Source organism: Panthera onca, chromosome A3 (genome assembly GCF_046562875.1).
Source record: "Panthera onca isolate mPanOnc1 chromosome A3, mPanOnc1 haplotype 2, whole genome shotgun sequence".
Taxonomy (NCBI): Eukaryota; Metazoa; Chordata; class Mammalia; order Carnivora; family Felidae; genus Panthera; species Panthera onca.
The window spans coordinates 19,830,270-19,848,951 of record NC_138341.1 but is presented as its reverse complement, the minus strand read 5'-3'; the positions used below and the strand labels follow the sequence as shown (position 1 = coordinate 19,848,951).

General features: G+C 41.8%; 1 protein-coding gene across 4 annotated transcripts in view; it reads left to right on the top strand.

The window, feature by feature from the left end:
- The window catches only part of DNAJC27 (DnaJ heat shock protein family (Hsp40) member C27), a 38,179-nt gene extending 20,825 nt beyond the window's left edge, over nucleotides 1-17,354 (top strand). For 2 of the 4 annotated variants that reach the window (XM_060650071.3, XM_060650054.3), the window contains exons 4-7: nucleotides 2,167-2,331; nucleotides 2,840-2,962; nucleotides 6,471-6,631; nucleotides 9,497-13,481. In XM_060650071.3, coding sequence (XP_060506054.1) covers nucleotides 2,167-2,331; nucleotides 2,840-2,962; nucleotides 6,471-6,631; nucleotides 9,497-9,629 — 582 coding nt within the window. In that variant the 3' untranslated portion in view covers nucleotides 9,630-13,481. Of the gene's footprint in view, nucleotides 1-2,166; nucleotides 2,332-2,839; nucleotides 2,963-3,862; nucleotides 5,268-6,470; nucleotides 6,632-9,496; nucleotides 13,482-17,133 lie in introns of those variants that run through there. The other 2 variants (XM_060650061.2, XM_060650074.3) reach the window with 2 other exon arrangements.
- Nucleotides 17,355-18,682: the final 1,328 nt, after the last annotated feature.

Below are 18,682 nucleotides of genomic sequence, written 5' to 3'. Positions count from 1 at the left end.
GCAAAAAGGCAGAGGAAAGCAGCAAAGGTTAACGCTAGGCTTTCAATCCACGTGACTCAGAGAATGGTGTGCCCCTATTATGACTAGAAGTTCAAGGGAAGGAAGAGATTGGGAAGGAGTAAGATGGAGGCTTTTCTGTTGTACACATTGAATTTGAGATTCTGGCAGGACATTCAGCAGGAAGAGTCTAGAGCTAACTGGAAATGCAGGTCTGCGAGAACAGATGAAAAGGCTCACCTTGCAGGATCTCACAGTTGAAACTGTGCAGGTGGTTGGTGTTGCTGAGTTGGGAGGAAGGATGGAAGAAGAAAGTCTGAGGGCCCGGGACAGGATTTGGGGAAGGATGGTGGCAGGCTGGAGCGGGAGCAATGGAGAGAGGAGGAGTTGGTAAAAGACCAGTTAAGAACCTGGAGAAGGTGGTGTTTGGGAGCCAAGGCAACGTGAGTTTCAGGAAAGAAGGGAGAGGCCCGTTTTCACTACTGCGGGCGGGCTGAGGACCATGAGGACTGGGGAGAAGACTCTTGCCGTTCATCACTTTACATGCTTTATGGTTTTGTTGGTCTTAATTGTAGAGGATAGCTTCTTCTGTTTCTGCAAATTAGTAGGCATAGGCAGTCTTGGTTCAGGTGTCTATCTATACTCAGAAACCTAAACTTCATGCCTGATGCGTGTAAGATGTCTTCATTTCTTACCGCATATCCAGCGTGAGTGCGTATATACTGGAATTCCATGAGAAGGTGGGTAATGCGTGGCCTCTGTCAAGGTTCTTACTGGAATTTTGGCTGAAACCCCCAATCTGTCAGTGTCGTTCCTCACCCACCCCATCTGTCATTGCCTCTGCCACGTCAGTGTGTCCTGTACTTCGTGCTGCCTCTTCCTAGAGTTACGTACATGCCCCAGAAGCGAGACACCGTTTCTAATAAAAAATATCAAAGGAGGACAATCAGAATGAATGTGAGGAAGGAAGGAGGAAGGTGCTTATACACACTGTTTTCCAGGCACCATTTAGGTGATTTGCCTTCAGTATCTCATTTAATCCTCATAATAACCCTGTGAAGTAAGTGGTATTGTCCCCATTTTACAGATGAGATAACTGAGATGCAGAGAGGTTAAGTGACTTGCCCAAGATCACACAACTAGTAAGTAAGTGTGAACCCAGATCTGACTCCAGAGCCTGTGCTCTTTCCCATTACATCACACTGAGGCTCTGAGTTCAGAGTTCTAAAGTTGGTGTGCAGACCCAAGAGTCATGGGGAAGCTCTGCCTGATGTTCTGGGGGAGCCAGCTTTGGGATGTGACATATAGAGGTCTGTGCCTATTGCTGACGCTTATGTCATTTTTGCCTTAAGTTCTTCATTGTTCACTCACTTTCTGGTTCTTCCTAAGAAGAGCTTCACTCTATGGAATTTGTGTTATTTTAAGGTCTACTAACAAGAATTAAAGATTGATTGCCTCAGGGCGCCTGGGTGGCTCAGTCAGTTAAACGTCCGACTTCGGCTCAGGTCATGAACTCACGGTCTGTGGGTTCGAGCCCCATGTCCATCTCTGTGCTGACAACTTGGAGCCTGGAGCCTGCTTTGGATTCTGTGTCTCCCTCTCTCTCTGCCCCTCCCGTGCTCATGCTTTGTCTCTCTCTGTCTCTCAAAAATAAATAAACATTAAAAAAATTTGCCTTGGGGTGCCTGGGTGGCTCAGTTGGTTAAGCGTCCAACTTTGGCTCAGGTCATGATCTTGTGGTTTGTGAGACTGAGCCCCATGTCGGCCTCTGTGCTGACAGCTCAGAGCCTGGAGCCTGCTTCAGATTCTGTGTCTCTGTCTCTCTCTGCCCCTCTCCCCTCAAAATAAAATAAACATAAAAAATTTTTTTAAATAAATAAAAGAAAATAGAAAAGATTGCCTCCAGGGAATGGAACTCAAGGTGAGGAGGGTGGGGCAGGAGGCTGTTGTTTTCATCACAAGATGAAAACTAGGCTTGTACTAGGCTGTTTTTTTTATCATGTTATTTTGATTTTCTAAAAAGTCCCTTAAAGACCAGTAGATATTGAGATATAATAGCAAATACTATGACTACACCAAAGAACACACTTTGTTACATTCATGACTGTGAGATATATTCTTATAAAATCACAAAACCTACAATTTGTGCACCTGTTCTTTTATGTGAAGGTTCGTAATGAGTTTTACAAGGATACACAGGGTGTAATACTGGTCTATGATGTTGGGCAGAAGGACTCCTTTGATGCCCTTGATGCTTGGCTGGCAGAGATGAAACAAGACCTTGGACCTCATGGAAACATGGAAAATATTGTATTTGCAGTGTGTGCCAACAAGGTAACTGTTTTGGAAATGTTTGCTCAACCTTCTGAATTCATTATGGGAGGAGTGCAGCTCTGAGTTTGGGGGAAGAAATGAAAAGAAGTCCTTATTCTATGATATAGGAATCAACATCTTTTCAAAACCTATGTCCCTAAGACATAAAGAATAAAACCACAAACTCTGGTGTACCAGGATATTTATCCATTTTCTTCTGGTGCCATACTTGGGGAAGGGTATTGGTGACTGAGCAGGATAGGTAGACCCTCTGAGTAGGAAGAGTTTTCTCAAAGGATAGGGGGAAGTGTGGGACAGGCACTTGCCATTTTGCCACAGAATATCAGTCTGTGTTCAATATTAGCAATTTTTTTTGTCCCTTGTGGTCCGTATAATTGCATATACTAGTGCTGGGGGTTCCTTTAGGAGTGGTTTTTGCTTCAAGAAAGAATTGATGAAGACCTCACTGGGCCTGTTTTAGTGGGTCATGTTTGGGGTCTTCTCTGTGTCCTCCAACTTCCTATTTCAGATTGACTGTACCAAGCACCGCTGTGTAGATGAAAGCGAAGGGCGTCTCTGGGCCGAAAGCAAAGGGTTCTTGTACTTTGAAACTTCAGCACAAACCGGAGAAGGAATCAATGAAATGTTCCAGGTAAATTAGCATTGTTTTGTTTGTATCAAGGCTGACCATGCCCAATTTTAGTTTAAATTATGAGAAACAAAAATGTAATAGGAATTTGTCATTAGAATAAGCTTGGTCTTTCAGAAGCTGGTGAGAAAAAGATTGAGAGAGAGAGAGAGAGAGAGAGAGAGAGAGAGAGTGTGTGTGTGTGTGTGTGTGTGTGTGTGTGTGTGTGTGTGTGATGTCTGCCTGCTGACTACAGACCTGAGTGATTGTCAGAGTTACTATGGGAAATTCTTCAAAATACAGATTTCTGGGCTCTAGACCCACCAGAAGCTTAGTGCTGTGATGGAGCTCAGGAATCTATATTTTGAAAAACCTTTCTAGGTGATTCTGATGATCATCAAGTTTAACGACAGTTATTATATACTGACAGTAGAACAAAGATTTTCTTTAAAACTGCCTTTGGTTAATGGTGTTACATTTACACGCATAGTTATGTGGAAGCATTACTTTGGCAAAATTGCCTTGCCAGAGTGAATGTGTATGGTGCAGCTAGAGAATAGGGGACTGTCATTGCAGAGTCCAGCCAGTCACACATAAAAATAAGGTCTTACCCACCAAGTAGGCGATGGAAGGATGTACTCATATTGCAACCTGAATGAATGGTCATTTTTAAAAAAATTACTAATCTTGAATCATTTTAAGGGAATGAGGCTTTTTAAAATAATAAATTATAAAGTCAGCTCTTAATTACAGATACATTTGGAGGTAAGTGGTGGCATGAATTATGCATTTTTTCTTATGAATATATCTGATATTTTGGGAATTTTTAACATTTCAAAGAGTGTAGCTATACTGTAACGAGTTGTTCTTAATTATTGAGTGGGATTTTATTTAATCTTTTATGCTGAATTTCTTTCTCATAAGATGTCACCGCCCCTACTAGAAGACAAGTTTCATCCTTGGCTGACAGGCTAAATTGGGCATCAGTAGCTTCTATTTCAAGACCAAATAAGGTTGATGTTGACTTGCCACACTCTGTATCCCATTTAGTACATGGTCCTGTGTGAGTTTGTACCTATTCACTCATGTGCAGTAACGATGCTTAATCATTTGAATAGTATTTTATAATTCTGGCGAAGTTTACATGTTTCATCTCATTTGAGACTCTTACTGTACGATGGGTATTGTTCTCATTTCCGATGTTATAGTATCTAAGAGTAGTAAAGTGACTTCTTCAAGGACTATAAATAATGACTGTTGAAAATTAAATTTCTTTCAGCACTTCAAAGGCGATGGTCCATTCTCTCCTGGCCTGTGTTGAATCTCATGAGACGTTAGCACCCATTTTTACTCTTATTCTTTTGTACATAATGTGTTGTGTTTTTTTCCCCATCCAGCCACTTTCAAGAGTTCATCTTTGGCTTTTAGCATGTGGACCATGTGCCTGGGTGTGGTTCTCTTTATATTTGCCCTGAATGGTTTTTCTTGAGTTTCTCAGATTGCTAGGCAGGTGTTTTTCACCACTATTTGTTCAAAAGTTTTTTGGCTCAGGGTGTCTGGGTGGCTCAGTCGGTTGGGCATCAGATTTTGGCTCGGGTCATGATCTCGCGGTTTGTGAGTTTGAGCCCCATGTGGGGCTCTGTGCTGACAGCTCAGTGCCTGGAGCCTGCTTCGAATTCTGTGTCTCCTTCTCTCTCTGCTCCTCCCCTGCTCATATTCTCTCTCCCTTTCAAAAATAAAGACTAAAAAAATTTTTTTTTTAAGTTTTTTGGCTCTATTTCTACTCTTTTCCTTCTGGGACTCCAGTTACATGTATATCAGACCATTTGATTTTGTCCCACCGTCCTTGAGGCTATGTTTATTTTTCTTCCCTTTTTCTCTCTTTTTCAGATTGCGTAGTCTCTATGGTGACAGTGCACAGAGTATGAGATATGAGCAGGATCAAAAAATAGTTTTCACTTCAGACAACAAAAAAAATAGGCAAAGAATCTGAACAATTTACAGAAAAAGCAATAAGCATATGAAAAGACACTCCGCTTCACTTACAATTAAAGAAATGCAAATTAAAACTGTGTGACACATGTAGGTTTGGCAGAAGGGAAGCTGTATGATAATGCCCCATAGTGACAAGGGTGTAGAGAAATAACACTGTCAGACACTGTGATGGGAGTGTAAACGGCACCGTTTTTTCGTATGAAAATTGTCAAAATCAAAAATTAAAATGCCCATACACTGTTATTTAGTACTTCTGCTTTTAGGAATTTGTTTTAAAGCAGTATCTCCACACGTGTGTGGAGATACACACACACACACACTCACACACACGTGTGGAGATACACACACACACACTCATACACACACACACACACACACACACACACACACACACACACAAAGTATTCACTAAAACACTGTGTGCAGTAGCAAAACCTGGAGACAATAGCCTTGTCTAAGAAAATAGGGAGTTGGTTAAATAAATTAAGATATAGTCACACAGTGGAATACTGAACAGTCATTAAAAAGGAAGAAAGTGTCTAGAGGCAGCTGGAGAAAGGGCCCAAGGTCTATTTTTATGTGAAAAAATGCAAGGAGCTAAGCAGTATGTTTAATCTGCTCTCGTTTATGTAAAAGTTTAGTGTGTAGATGGAGGTACTGGTATTCTGATAGAAAATTTTTCTGGAAAGATACTCAAAAAAATATTAACAATGGTTACTTCAAGGAGAAGAACTTGAGGGACAGAGAGACATAGTTTTCATTTTACACTTTCATTTACCATTTGAATTTTTCTAACGGTATTCATCTACTACTTTTTTTTTTAACATTTATTCTTTTTTGAGAGACAGAGACAGAGACAGAGCGGGGAAGGGGTAGAGAGAGGGAGACACAGAATCCGAAGCAGGCTGCAGGCTCTGAGCTGTCAGCACAGAGCCTGACACGGGGCTCGAACTCACAAACTGTGAGATCATGACCTGAGCCGAAGTCAGACGCTCAACCGACTGAGCCACCCAGGCGCCCCAAGATTTTTGTTTTTTAAGTTTTTTTATTGTCTATTTATTTTTGAGAGAGACAGAGACAGAATGCGAGTGGGTTAGGAGCAGAGAGAGAGGGAGACACAGAATCCGAAGCAGGCTCCAGGCTCCGAGCTGTCAGCACAGAGCCCGACACGGGGCTCGAACTCACAAACCGTGAGATCATGACCTGAGCCGAAGTCAGACGCTCAACCGACTGAGCCACCCAGGTGCCCCTCATCTACTACTTTGTAACTTCAAGTATGGTTATTTGAGAATAGGATTATGAGCCATTTCAATTTTATTCCTTATACTTTTGTGTTCTTAAAAAAAAATACACAAGCACACGAACACACATATAAACATGCACAGTAGGATGAAAGAAAAAAAATCTTCCAAACTATATTTGCTTTATGGTGAATTTTAAGAGTTATTGGAATGTATTAAAATTCTTTAAGTTATGCTTAAAAGGAATTCCTGTTTTCACAAAGTCAGTTCTATTCTGGGATGATTTCTTTTTGCAGACCTTTTACGTATCCATAGTTGATTTATGTGAAAATGGCGGGAAACGTCCTATCACGAATAGCAGCGCTAGTTTCACCAAAGAACAAGCAGACACCATTCGCAGAATTCGAAACAGTAAGGACAGTTGGGACATGTTGGGAGTCAAACCTGGGGCCTCAAGGTAAGCAGTGCTCTAGGATATTAGCGCTGAGTGCTATCAGTTGTCAATGTTACAGGTCCGGTACAGCCTCTTGTAATTGGCTAGAAATATGAAGTTTGTAGAAATGTGTTAGATTATGTTATAACTCTTCTTCACTGAATTAACTGAGTACCAAAGAAACAAAATAGAGGGCACAGTTGCCTGATGAGGGAACTTTGTGGTGTATTGCCTAAAAACTTTCTGAAACAGCATGCTCTGATTTTGTCTGTGTTGAAAAAGAGCCTACAAGAAAATGCAACCTTAAAAAAAAAATACCTTACAAAATCATAGAGTTTTAGAAGAGGAAAAGCACGTTAGCAGCTTATCCAAACATTTCATTTTATAAGTGAGAAAACTGGGATTCGTGAGACTAAACGCATGTTCAAGGACCCTAGGCTGATTCTGTCTCTTTTCTACTGCACTTAAAATAGTGCTAGGTCCTCATCTGTGTGTGAATTTATGTTAAATGGTTTTATTTTTAGCCAAAAGAAATATTTGGGAGGAAGAGAAATACAATCACTTTTCTTTGTTGCTTGTGTAAAAATAAATCCTTGTTCAGTATGGTTATATAACTTTTAACAATATAACGCTTCTGTTACTACACATATTATAATTTTTATTGGAATTATAAGGGTTCTCGGATCTTTTTATTTTATACCATAACTTTTCTCCCCATCCTTCTCCCTTTCTACTTTTTCATCTTTATTCCCACAAAAGAAAACTACATGTTGAAATGCCTTCTTGGCACCAATAGCATTAAGTTTCTCTTTTCCATTTTGGTCTCATAGCATATCTTCGAGTCTAGAAGGCAAGAGGGGAGGGGGAGAGGAAGACAGTAACTGGTCACCGTGACTTGCCAGGCATTACTGAGGAGGCTTTAAGCACCTGAACAATTCAGATGGTCTCATGTATATAGCTCAATTAATTGTGCCTTTTAAATGTCCTTTTGGATTTCCATAGTCTCCTTCTAAAGTCTTCCGTTTCACCTCCAAGGGATATTGGCTCTAAAATTAAGAAACTCTACTTGTTAGTTAACTTAGAACAGGAAGGAAAAATAAAATTTGGGTTCCTTACTTATTTACTATGTTAATTGGAATCTACCGAAATTTATAGGACCTCCTTAAGTTCTATACTGTTAATCAATATAAACATGTACTTTTCTTATCTTTGTTTCTCCGGGTCTATCAAACAAATTTTATATGGCAGTGAGCACGTTTCAGAGAACCTATAAGCAGTTTTTAAAGGTATAAAGAGTTTTATTGTCTGTTCAATGATGTGTTTACTATTCTTGAACTTTAAGAAAATTTTCATTTTCAGTAGAATTAATATGTTACTTTGTTAAAAATATTTAATGTATTTTTTATTTTGGAGAAGAATTCTGGCAATTCAGATTTCTTCAGAGAGGGAAAATAGGATTTTTGTTAGCTAATATCAAAAGTAAAAAAGCCCCGTGCATGTTTTAAAACAAGAAAATTCGGGGCTCGTCTGAGAGCAGAAAGCGAAAAAAGCCTTACAATACATGCCCCCAGCCTGAACTGTTAAGATGACCCTGTGGCCTCAGTCTTTCCAGGTAGACACACAAATTTTCCGTCACCTGCAAGATAATCAAAGACCATCTCTAATTCAGAGAGCCAAACAGAAATCCTTCTGATAAAAAAGGAAGGAGAAAAACTAGGGCATTTGGGAAAGCACCACATCCAGGCTTATAGGATAATTGGAGCCCTGAATTACACAAGGAAGGTGGGAAATAAAACCATCTGGTAAGGACAGAGCTAAACCTGGCCAGAGGAGGCGCTGGGCACTTAGAAGCGTCTGGAGCCTGACACCAGAGGATGCTGAAGAGCAGGGAGAGGGGCATGTGGTTTCCAGGCTCCTCCCCAGCCGGTCCCTGCTTCTTGAAGAGCTCCGAAGCCTAAAGAGCCCTCCTGGAGCTTTCCTGGCCTTAGCGGACACATTCTGTGCTGCTCCTTTCCTCTCTGGATTATGTTCACTTCTCTCTCGCTGTAGCTCTCAGGTACCCCTCTGCAGCGTCCCTTTCTTGGTCAATGGTGTGACCATCTTCCCTGAGCCTGAGTTCCTGTGACCCTGGAACTCATTTCAGCCCATTTTCTGACATTTTCTCCACCCGTACATCCAGCTCATCATCTGCTTCTGCCAACTCATAATGTTATCTCTCGTCTTCGCTTGTTTGTCTCCACAAACACCTTGATCCAGACTCTTGGGACTTGTGCTTGGGTTATTGTGACAACCTCCTACCTGTCTCCCAACTTCAAAAAACAGCTTTCTTAGCACCCTTTTGTCACGAAACACCTACTGATGTCATTGTTCATCAAATCCACTTTTTTGTTGTTTTAGTTCCAAGGCCTTTCTCCTACTGACCCCTGCTTCCTGACCAACTTTGTTTTTGTTACCTCCCAGTGGTGTCCTCATGGAACTTCATGCCGTGGCCCTGCTGTTCCTAGTCTTTGCCAGCTCTCTCCCAGTTGCTCTGTCTTTCCCCACCTTCCTTCAGAACCCTGTTCCAGAGGCCTTCCCCAATCGCCCCACACCCTCATCGTGAGTGCCTGCTGGGTACTGCGGACCTTTTCATCGGATCTTTCTTTTACCAAGGGCTTTCTTGGTGTTTCCATACTCACTTCACCCTGTGTTTCTTTTTCTACTTTTATGTAACGTATTACTTATTTGTATATTGTTGGTCTCCTAGTCCTTTAGTCCCCCTTTTGAGAAGAGGTGGTCATTATTTGGGAGATACTTTCTGCAAGAGTTACTGTGGAACCCCTGACAGCCCAGCTGCAGGGGGCGGGGGCTGGCCTGTGGCTGACACAGAGCTCTGCTGCTCTCTCGTAGGGATGAAGTCAACAAAGCCTATCGGAAACTCGCTGTGCTGCTTCACCCTGACAAGTGCGTGGCGCCTGGTAGTGAAGATGCCTTCAAAGCAGTTGTGAATGCCCGGACAGCCCTCCTGAAAAACATCAAATAGGAAGTAAGAGACAAAGACAAGTGTGGGCCTCACGTACAAACTGACTCTCCCTAGAAGGGAAATAACCAACATGGATTTTTTTTCTCCACAAAATCCTACTGCTTTTTTCACCCGTGTTGTCATTTGTAAATTAGAAATCGAGGTGCCTGTTACCATTTCGCAGACATTTTTCAGAGCAGTGAAGAGAACCGAGCACCCCTTGTACACTGTAGTTCATTTCATATTTCCAGGTAATCTGAATTTTTTCCCTTTCATTTGTAAGCTCTGTAACTGTAGCATCCCATATGCACTTCACTCAGGAAAGTCCGTGAGGTTTCTGGAGGGAGGAAGGAGGATAGGAGAACCCTTACACTTTTTCTTTTTTTTTTTTTTTTTTTAATTCATCAGAGAAGGAAACAACAAAAACAAGGAAACAATACCAAAAACCCCCAAAGTTTGGTGGGACCTCACAAGCGAGTCGTTCCTTTTACAAGTTCCTTAGGTGGTGTTTGAACCATCGTTCAATCTATAATTAATGAACTCTTGACAGCCCTTTGGAAGTTTGTGAGTTGAGGTGATACAGTTCTGAGTTGAGCAGCCCTTTCAGCACCTGCAGTCTGGTCCCCTTCTCCAGCCACCAGGGGGAGGGACGAGCTGGTCCTGAGAGAGAAAGGGCCGTGGCAGCCAAGAGTTCTGGCTACACTGGCTGCTCCTGGGCTTGGCCCGGACCTGAGGCCTTTCTTTAGCCATGGACTTGGGCACTGGTAGTGGTAGGGAGTATCGTGCACCTAGGAATCAGGAATCTGACCCCAAACAGAAGTGCTTGCAGGTCACACTAGAGCTTGTGCACATATCCCCAAAGGGCAAGGCCAGAGGCAAGGCCAAAGGGCAAGCCCACCCTGCTGGGGCTTGTCTGATGCCCGGGGGCGGAGAAGCCCCCCCTATGAGGCTTATGCCTTTTCTTGTTTCTGCATTGTCTGCCCCGATAGGAAAGGCAGGGTAGTCCCCCACGAGCCGTGCCTCGTCCTCACTTCCTCGTCTACATTAGCTCCCCTTCTTCCTCTTCTCTTCGTCTTATTTATTTATTTATTTTTAATATACCATATCTGTCATTTTTCTCTTCTTGAATCCCTGGCTTTTGGCCACTGCCTCCTCCAGCCTCCCTTACGAGCCTTGACCTTACAGCCCTCCCCAGCAAGTCCTGGTTGACCAGAGACAAGTATGGGTCCTTGGGGTGGTGGTGGAGGGAGAGATCTGAAAGCCTGAGTGGAAAGAATCTCTGATTTTTGCTTTGGCTCCATATTTCTGAATAGTGATAATTTTAAACTACAGATTATGAAAACTAGTTTCACATAGAGAAACACATTCTCTTGCCATAGTCTCCTCCTCAGTATCCAAGGAATGGATGAAGATCAAGTATATCGAGACTGACCATTCTTCCAGAGCTTACCGAACTAGTCTCACTGTTTGACCCATATTATCATCAATCTCGGTACGTTACTCATACTGTTAGCTGTGACCACCCTGCACTCATTGGGGCTTTAGGGTACATAAAATTTTACTGTCTGTGAATTTTAAACGACTATCCCATATTGATCACCAAACAGCATTCACCTTCTACCTAAGAAGAAAAGCCAGTTTGGTTTAACTCAGGCCCTTTGCAGTCTTCTGGATTCTTCTCTCCAAAGCAGCTTCACTTTGTGTGGCTGCACTAGGGCTGCATTGAGCTTGTTGTCTGGAAACCAGAGCATTGTTTTCTAGTATGACTTTTCATCTTGGTGATATTGAAAATGCTTCTTTTTTTACGAATTGAGTTCGATATATGATTTCCTGGGGATTTTGCTCTGGACTTTTAATTTTAAATAGCTTCCGGGACTACAGAATTCCAACCCAAAATTTTTGCGGATTTAAATTTTGCTTAAGGCCTTCATCATGCCTAAAGTAATTAAATGTAGATGTATTCTTGCAACAGAAGTAGAGTCATGTAAACGAGGGATTGTGCATGGTGGTGTCAGCCGACATTGACGTGACAGCTCAGAGTATGTGGCCCTGTATAAAGCCTGTGCCGGGTTCATCACTGTTACTGAAGACCAGACTGGTCACCTCATTCAACTACGTTGTGCAGATGAGCAGAGAGGTCTTGTGCTTCCATTCCTATACGAGTGACTTGTTGGAATTTAGCCTGATTTTGGTTCTTACGTCTTGGAACTCAGTTCCCAATACCTTCATTATTCATGTGAAGGGTGGCCGTGGACGACTTCATTTATGTAAAAGAAAGAAGAGAAGAAAGTTAAACTTTAGGGTCCTAGAATTGGTCCGAGTGCCAGAATCCTCGAGTAGAATATTAAGGGATAATAAAGCATGATTTGCAATGCAAAGGTTTTCGATACAAACTTCATTCAAAACTTCGTAGACCTCTGTGCATTAGTTTAAATTCTTGGTATAAACGTGTACTTTATAGTTCAACTTGATTAAAGTCCTTCAGCCTTGTTAATCCTTCATTTAGGATTTCAAAATACATCGGTGAGCGTAACAAGTAGCAGAATCATTCCATCGGCTAAAAAAATTTGATGGAGAATTTCGTTTTTCAGAAAAGAATCAAACAGCTCTTATTAAAGAAAAGCCATTACCTCCACGTCTGAGTCACCAAGAATTAACAGTTTTAAAGCTTGTTAGAAATCCCTTGAGGCCTTTCCAACTAATTGCCCATCCTACCTAAGCACTTTAACATACACCCTCCTGTGTCCCCCTCCTTTTCCCTTTGTGGCTTCTTTTGTTTGAATTGATGTTCTCAGCTGTCAACACTTTTTTTTACTCCAGCTCATCGTTTCATTTCTTCACACAGATGTGTCCTTGGCTCTGTTAGCCTGTTAGCTTAAAAGTCCAGGCCTAGAGTTTTGTGCTGCTACCCGGGATAAATTGCTGTAATTCTATAGGTTGCACACTATTCTTTAAGGCTTACATTTACCTCAGGAAACTTACCCTAGTATGTGCTCATGCATTGAATTCTCAACTGGTAAATAATTTCTTTATATCCATGAATAAGCCAGTACCTAGTTCACTGTTAGTTAAAAGAGCCATAGATAAGGCAGCTAAGTTTCTGAAAGAAAGCCAGAGTACGTAAGCAGTCCCCAGGAGCCCTGAATCAGTAGCGCAGTAGCTGCTCCCCAGAGAACAGTGACCCGGGGGGGGGGGGGGGGGGGGTATTTCAGTCCCAAGTTAGAAAGGGTGGAGCCGTGTGCAGATTGCCTCTGACAGTGACAGTGACAGTGCCCTTCTCAAAAGTAATTTCTGTAGGCGCTGGAATGTCACTCCCTTCTCCGCTGCACTCCATCTAGCTCACTCTCGGTCTGCCAATGTTTTTGTAAAACTTTGGAAAATGAGTTTAGCTGCGAAATATAGCTACCCACCTTCCCTTGCAAGTTTTGCAAAGTGAAGAAAGGTTCACACTTCTCATATTTGGTACTTAGCACAACTGTAAGACAGTAATGTTTGCACATTGGTTTTTCCATTAAACATTTCTAGAAAAAACAAAAAGTTTAAATTTGTGATGTGGGTAAGTTAGATTGTGTCTAACAAGCAGTGCAATATTAAGCCGTGCCAAAAAGGCTCTGTTGGTGAAATGACTTGTTGGCAGGTCGGACGGCGTGGGTTAGTGCCCTGCGTTGATTTCCCACGGGGCGATCGTCCCCTCTGACTGTGAATGCAGAGTCTCTAAAGAAACCCTTTGCTCTTACGAGGTAATTTACATATTTGCTTTCCGTCGAAATAACTGAAAATGTTAGATCCAACAGTTGTTTATGTCTTGTATAGAGAGTGTCATATGTATTTAAGTTGTGTATTTTTATAAAATAAAGCCAAAAATCAAACATCGGTCCGTGGGCTGCACTTACTTGTTGAGACACTGGTCTTTCCTGTCTAACATACTAGCCTAGAAGCAGTCCAGTCCCTCACCAACTGAGACCTCAGAGCAGACATCCTGCCTGAGTTTCCGGTTGGTAAATGGAGGAAATTTTATTCATCAATCCATCAGGCAGTTCTAACCTTGTTAAGTTATGGTAAAAGTGTTCGGATCTCTTAAAGATCATGTTTGCCTTTTTCACTCAGATGAAACTGTTATCCTATTTTAATAACTGGTCCCTGGAAGCAAGAATCCTTAAGTAATAGACTGTTGTGAACCCAGAATTTGAAAGGGGAAGCCTGGTAGGGCCAACCCACAGAAGGTGGTGTATCTCTGGAGCTTTCAAACGAGAGCTATAATTTTCATTGTGAACAATGTATGCTCTCACCTGAGAATGGCCGCCACTGTTTGGGGGGAACTGCTCTACCCTACATACTGCTAGCGTGCTCGCAAGGGGAGCCACCAGATTCTCCAGTGAACCACCCTTGCTCCCTAGCCAGTCCATGGGATGGGAATGTCACCCCAGCTGAACCGACTGGCATCCTTCTCTCAGTTCTAATTGGAGCTAGGAAAGCAAACTTCCTCTCAGGAGAGGAAAGTAAGATAGGAGGAGTCCTGCTGATGCCGGCGACCGTGATTCCAACGTCATGGAGGAAATTTTGAAAGGTTGAAGCAGACAGCCTTTTTAAAAATGTTTTATTTATTTTTGAGAGAGTGCAAGCAGGGAAAGGGGAGAGAGAGAGGGGGACAGAGGATCCGAAGCAGGCTCCACTCTGACAGCAGTGAGCCCCATGTGGGGCTTGAACCCACAAGCCATGAGATTGGGACCTGAGCCAGAGTCTGAAGCTCAACTGACTGAGCCACCCAGGCGCCCCCATAAAGCCGACATTCTTAAAGACACAGAGTCCTGGTCCCCGAAGTGTCCTGGGCTGGTTGTCCTTCAAACCATATGCCACCCCAGAATGCGTCCCACAAATCTCCAACCACTGCATTCTGCTTAGGCTAGTTGGAGTTTGCTTTCTGTTAACTGAAACTAAAAGAATATTAGAAGATAGTAGACTTCAAGGATTCTAAGCAAGGATGAGAAAGCTATAGTCTGTAGACTGGTACATTTGGTAGGTGTATCACAACATTTATATATTATAATATATCCAATTACTTGATGTTTCTTAACTGGAGCCTTTGGCTATGTCTTAAACCAATAGTAGCCAGTTGTAAACTTAAAAGAAAAATTAGGTTTATTCAATTTGTTTCAGAAGCAAAATTTTATCTATCAGGGGCACTTGTAATTTCTTAAATTTCCTTAAATTTTAAAGTATTCACTTGCCATGCATATATTAAGCACCTGCTATGTGTCAGGCCCTGTTCTAGGCACTGAGTACATAACTGAGCTCAGAACCAACAAAACTCCCTGCGCTATGGCACTTAGTGCTCTAGTGGGCTGTGTGTGTGTGTGAAGTTTTGAAGAAAGGTTCTTTTTTTTCTATAGGCTTATTTGCTATAGGTTTATTTCTAAAGAGGCAAGTTTGCACTTTTTCAGAAGTCTTCAAGATATGCAGCTTCTGATTGCTTCTATATACTGAAGATCATGTAGGTTGTTTAAAGCCATATTAAGGTTTTTTGGAGAACTTAATCATTATCATACAAAGTTCAGTTTTTCATATTGGACTGGAGGAAATAGTTCCAGACTTAAGGAGGTTCTTTATATATGTTTTATGTCTATATTTAATGTATTCTTTCAAAGCAGTTGATAAGGTTGTATTTATTTGGAGGAAAATATCTAGAATTTAAGTTGTTTTAGTTAAAATAACGTGTACCTCTAACATCCAGTTAAAATTTTGATCAGTTGACTGTTGTAAAGGATGCTATGACTTCAAGAAAATTATTCTCCCTGCATCCAAAACAGTTGGTTGTTAGTGATCATTATAAAATCAACAGAGGCAGCCCATGACAGCATTTTACCGAGGCAAGAGAAAGTAAAAGTCTTCTATGATCCAGAGAAATTAAGATGTGAGGTGCCTACATGCCTCAGATATTGGAATGTGAACATTCGGCTAGTTTCAGAGTATGAGAGAAAACAAAAGGCTATAAAGTAAATACTAAAGAGAGGAGAAAACAAAAGGCTAATAAAGTAAATACTAAAGAGAGAAGGCATCTCAGTGGTTCCAAAGGAAAATGAAATGAAAGAAACTATCTCCATTCTGAATAGCAAAGGAGCAAGTAGAAAAGCCCCAAGTCAGTGTTTGTCAGATTTTTTTTTTATGGACAGAACCCTATATATTTTTTTTTTTTTAGGTATGGTAGCTTTTAAAAAAAATTTAATTTATTATTATATTTTTTAATTTACATTCAAGTTAGTTAGCATCTAGTGCAACAATGATTTTAGGAGTAGGTTCCTTGATGCCTCTGACCCATTTAGCTCATCCCCCCTCCCACCACCCCTCCAGGAACCCTCAGTTTGTTCTCCATATTTATGAGTCTCTTCTGTTTTGTCCCCTTCCCTGTTTTTATATTATTTTGCTTTCCTTCCCTTATGTTCATCTGTTTTGTATCTTAAAGTCCTCATATGAGTGAGGTTATATTTGTCTTTCTCCGACTAATTTTGCGTCGCATAATACCCTCTAGTTCTATCCACGTAGTTGCAAATGGCAAGATTTCATTCTTTTTGATTGCAGAGTCATACTCCTGTATATACCACGTCTTCTTTATCCATTCATCCATCGATGGACATTTGGGCTCTTTCCATACTTTGGCTATTGTTGATAGTGCTTCTATAAACACTGGGATGCATGTGTCCCTTTGAAACAGCACACCTGTATCCCGTGGATAAATGCCTAAAAGTGCAATTGCTGGGTCGTAGGATAGTTCTATTTTTCGTTTTTTGTGGAATCTCCATTCTGTTTTCCAGAGTGGCTGCACCAGTTTGCATTCCCACCAGCTGTGCAAAAGAGATCCTCTTTCTCCACATCCTTGCCAACATCTGTTGTTGCCGACAGAACCCTATATTTCTAGTGAACTCCAACATGGGATCCCTGGATATAAAACATCTAAGAGCAATGTTTTATGAGGATAAGTTTGTAAGTTGACAGTTTTAACATGAGTCCTTATGAAAGCAACCAATCAGGCAGTTCTGCCTCCCAAGGCAGATGGCGGGGTTTCCACCAGAAGATGAATCCCCATGCCCTTCCCTCCTGCTCGCAAACGCTGGTTGGGGGAGCACCTCACCCAAGAGGGTGATCAGCCTCCAGGAAACACTGTTACGAGCTGCTGTCAGGCAGTCTGTACAGCTGGCAGGCTGGTTAGGGACTCTGGTGACCTTTTAGACCTAAGGGAAAGCACCATGGCTTTGTGTAGCGAGGCAAAGAGCTGAGCTGCAAGTCCTAAGAAATGAACAAGACTTCTAGGGGCTGCGGCTCCCGAAAGAAGAGGAAGAAAGAAAGGCCAAATAAGAAGAGGCAGAAGGCTGGGGTCCTGGGAAGGATAGTTGGAAAGATCCTAGATACTAAAAATTATTAGATATCAGGGAATATTAGAAAGAGAGCCACAGAGAAGTGCTGGTAACAAAGACAACCAAAGGACTTTTAAGAAGACGGTATGTTTTATTATGTGATCACCATTTTACAGATGAGAAAACTGACACTCAGAGAGGTTAAGTGACTTGCTCCAGGCCACACAGGAAGCTATTCAAATCTGCTTGCCCAGCTTCAGAACCCAGGCTCCCAGTCTATGCTATCAGCCTCAGGATCAAAATTTTAAAGTATTCTGCTTTACACTCGTAAGTAATATTGTACCCTCTTGTACCATGTTGCTTAAATGAAATAAATAGGTTGTATTTTTTTAAAGACCGTGAAGGTACAATTTTCCTTGTAATGACACAAGTTTATATCCTACATGTGTGCACAGGAATGAAGGAAACTTCTTTCTGAGGGTGTGCAAGCCAAGAGGGAGTTAGCATGGCAACTTAAGTAAACACTGTGTTAAAATGTGGAATATAGGGGCGCCTGGGTGCCTCAGTCAGTTAAGTATCTGACTCAGCTCAGATGATGATCTCGCAGTTCGTGAGTTCGAGCCCTGCATCAGGCTCTATGCTGACAGTGTGGAGCCCGCTTCAGATCCTCTGTTCTCCTCTCTCTCTGTCCTTCCCCTGCTCGCGCTCTATCTCTCAACAATAAATAAACATTAAAAAAAAGAAACCCAGAGTCCAAAAAGAATAAAACAAAACAAAATGAAACAAGGACTACAGTACATTTGGATATATTTATTAACAAGTTTTTTTTTTTCAGTGAGATTTTGAACAAACCCATGCAGAAACTCTGATGCCTCTCAACAGCTTGAAAATCACGTCCTAAGGGACATCCACCCAAGTCAGCAACTGAAGGGTAAAATAAGCCTGAGAATCTGAGAGATAGATCCTTTGCAGCACGTGTCAGCCTAAGGGCTTTGCTTCTAGGTGATTTTCACACCCTTATTTATTCTCTTGTCATGGTTAGAACCCTATGAAGCCCTAAAAGGGCAGTTTCCCTCCCCCACCATCCCATAGTCCCGGCCTTTTGTGTTAGAATCACTAGCACCACTGGAGGAAAGACGCTTTCTACTCACCAAACTGTCCACAGCGATTGTTTAGGGAGTGGGCTTTAGGGGATGAGGTTAGGATAGTTTGACTTTCTACCCTGTTGTCTATATTATTTGTATTTTCTCAATGAATATAAACTGTTTTGGTCATTTAAAAAGTTAAATGAGGGGTGCCTGGGTGGCTCCGTCGGTTGAGCATCCAACTTCGGCTCGGGTCATGATCTCATGGTTTGTGGGTTCAAGCCCCGTGTCGGACTTTGTGCTGACAGCTCAGAGCCTGGAGCCTGCTTCAGATTCTGTGTCTCCTTTTCTCTCTGCCCCTCTCCCACTCACCTCTGCCTTTCTGTCTCAAAAATAAGATAAAACATAAAAAAAAAAAAAAAGTTAAATGCAACGACAAAAAGCTAGATGTGGTACCAGTTAAAAAAAAAGAGAGAGAGAGACTCACTCTAAACTGTTTGTGGCAACCTCTAAGTAGGGTGGTTCTGGGCTGTAATTAAATCCTACTTCTTGACATTAGTAGGAACTTTATCCTAAAAGAGAAAAAATCTTTTAGTTTCTTAAAAGTTTGTTTGAAGAGCTAACATAGCAATCAGTGCTG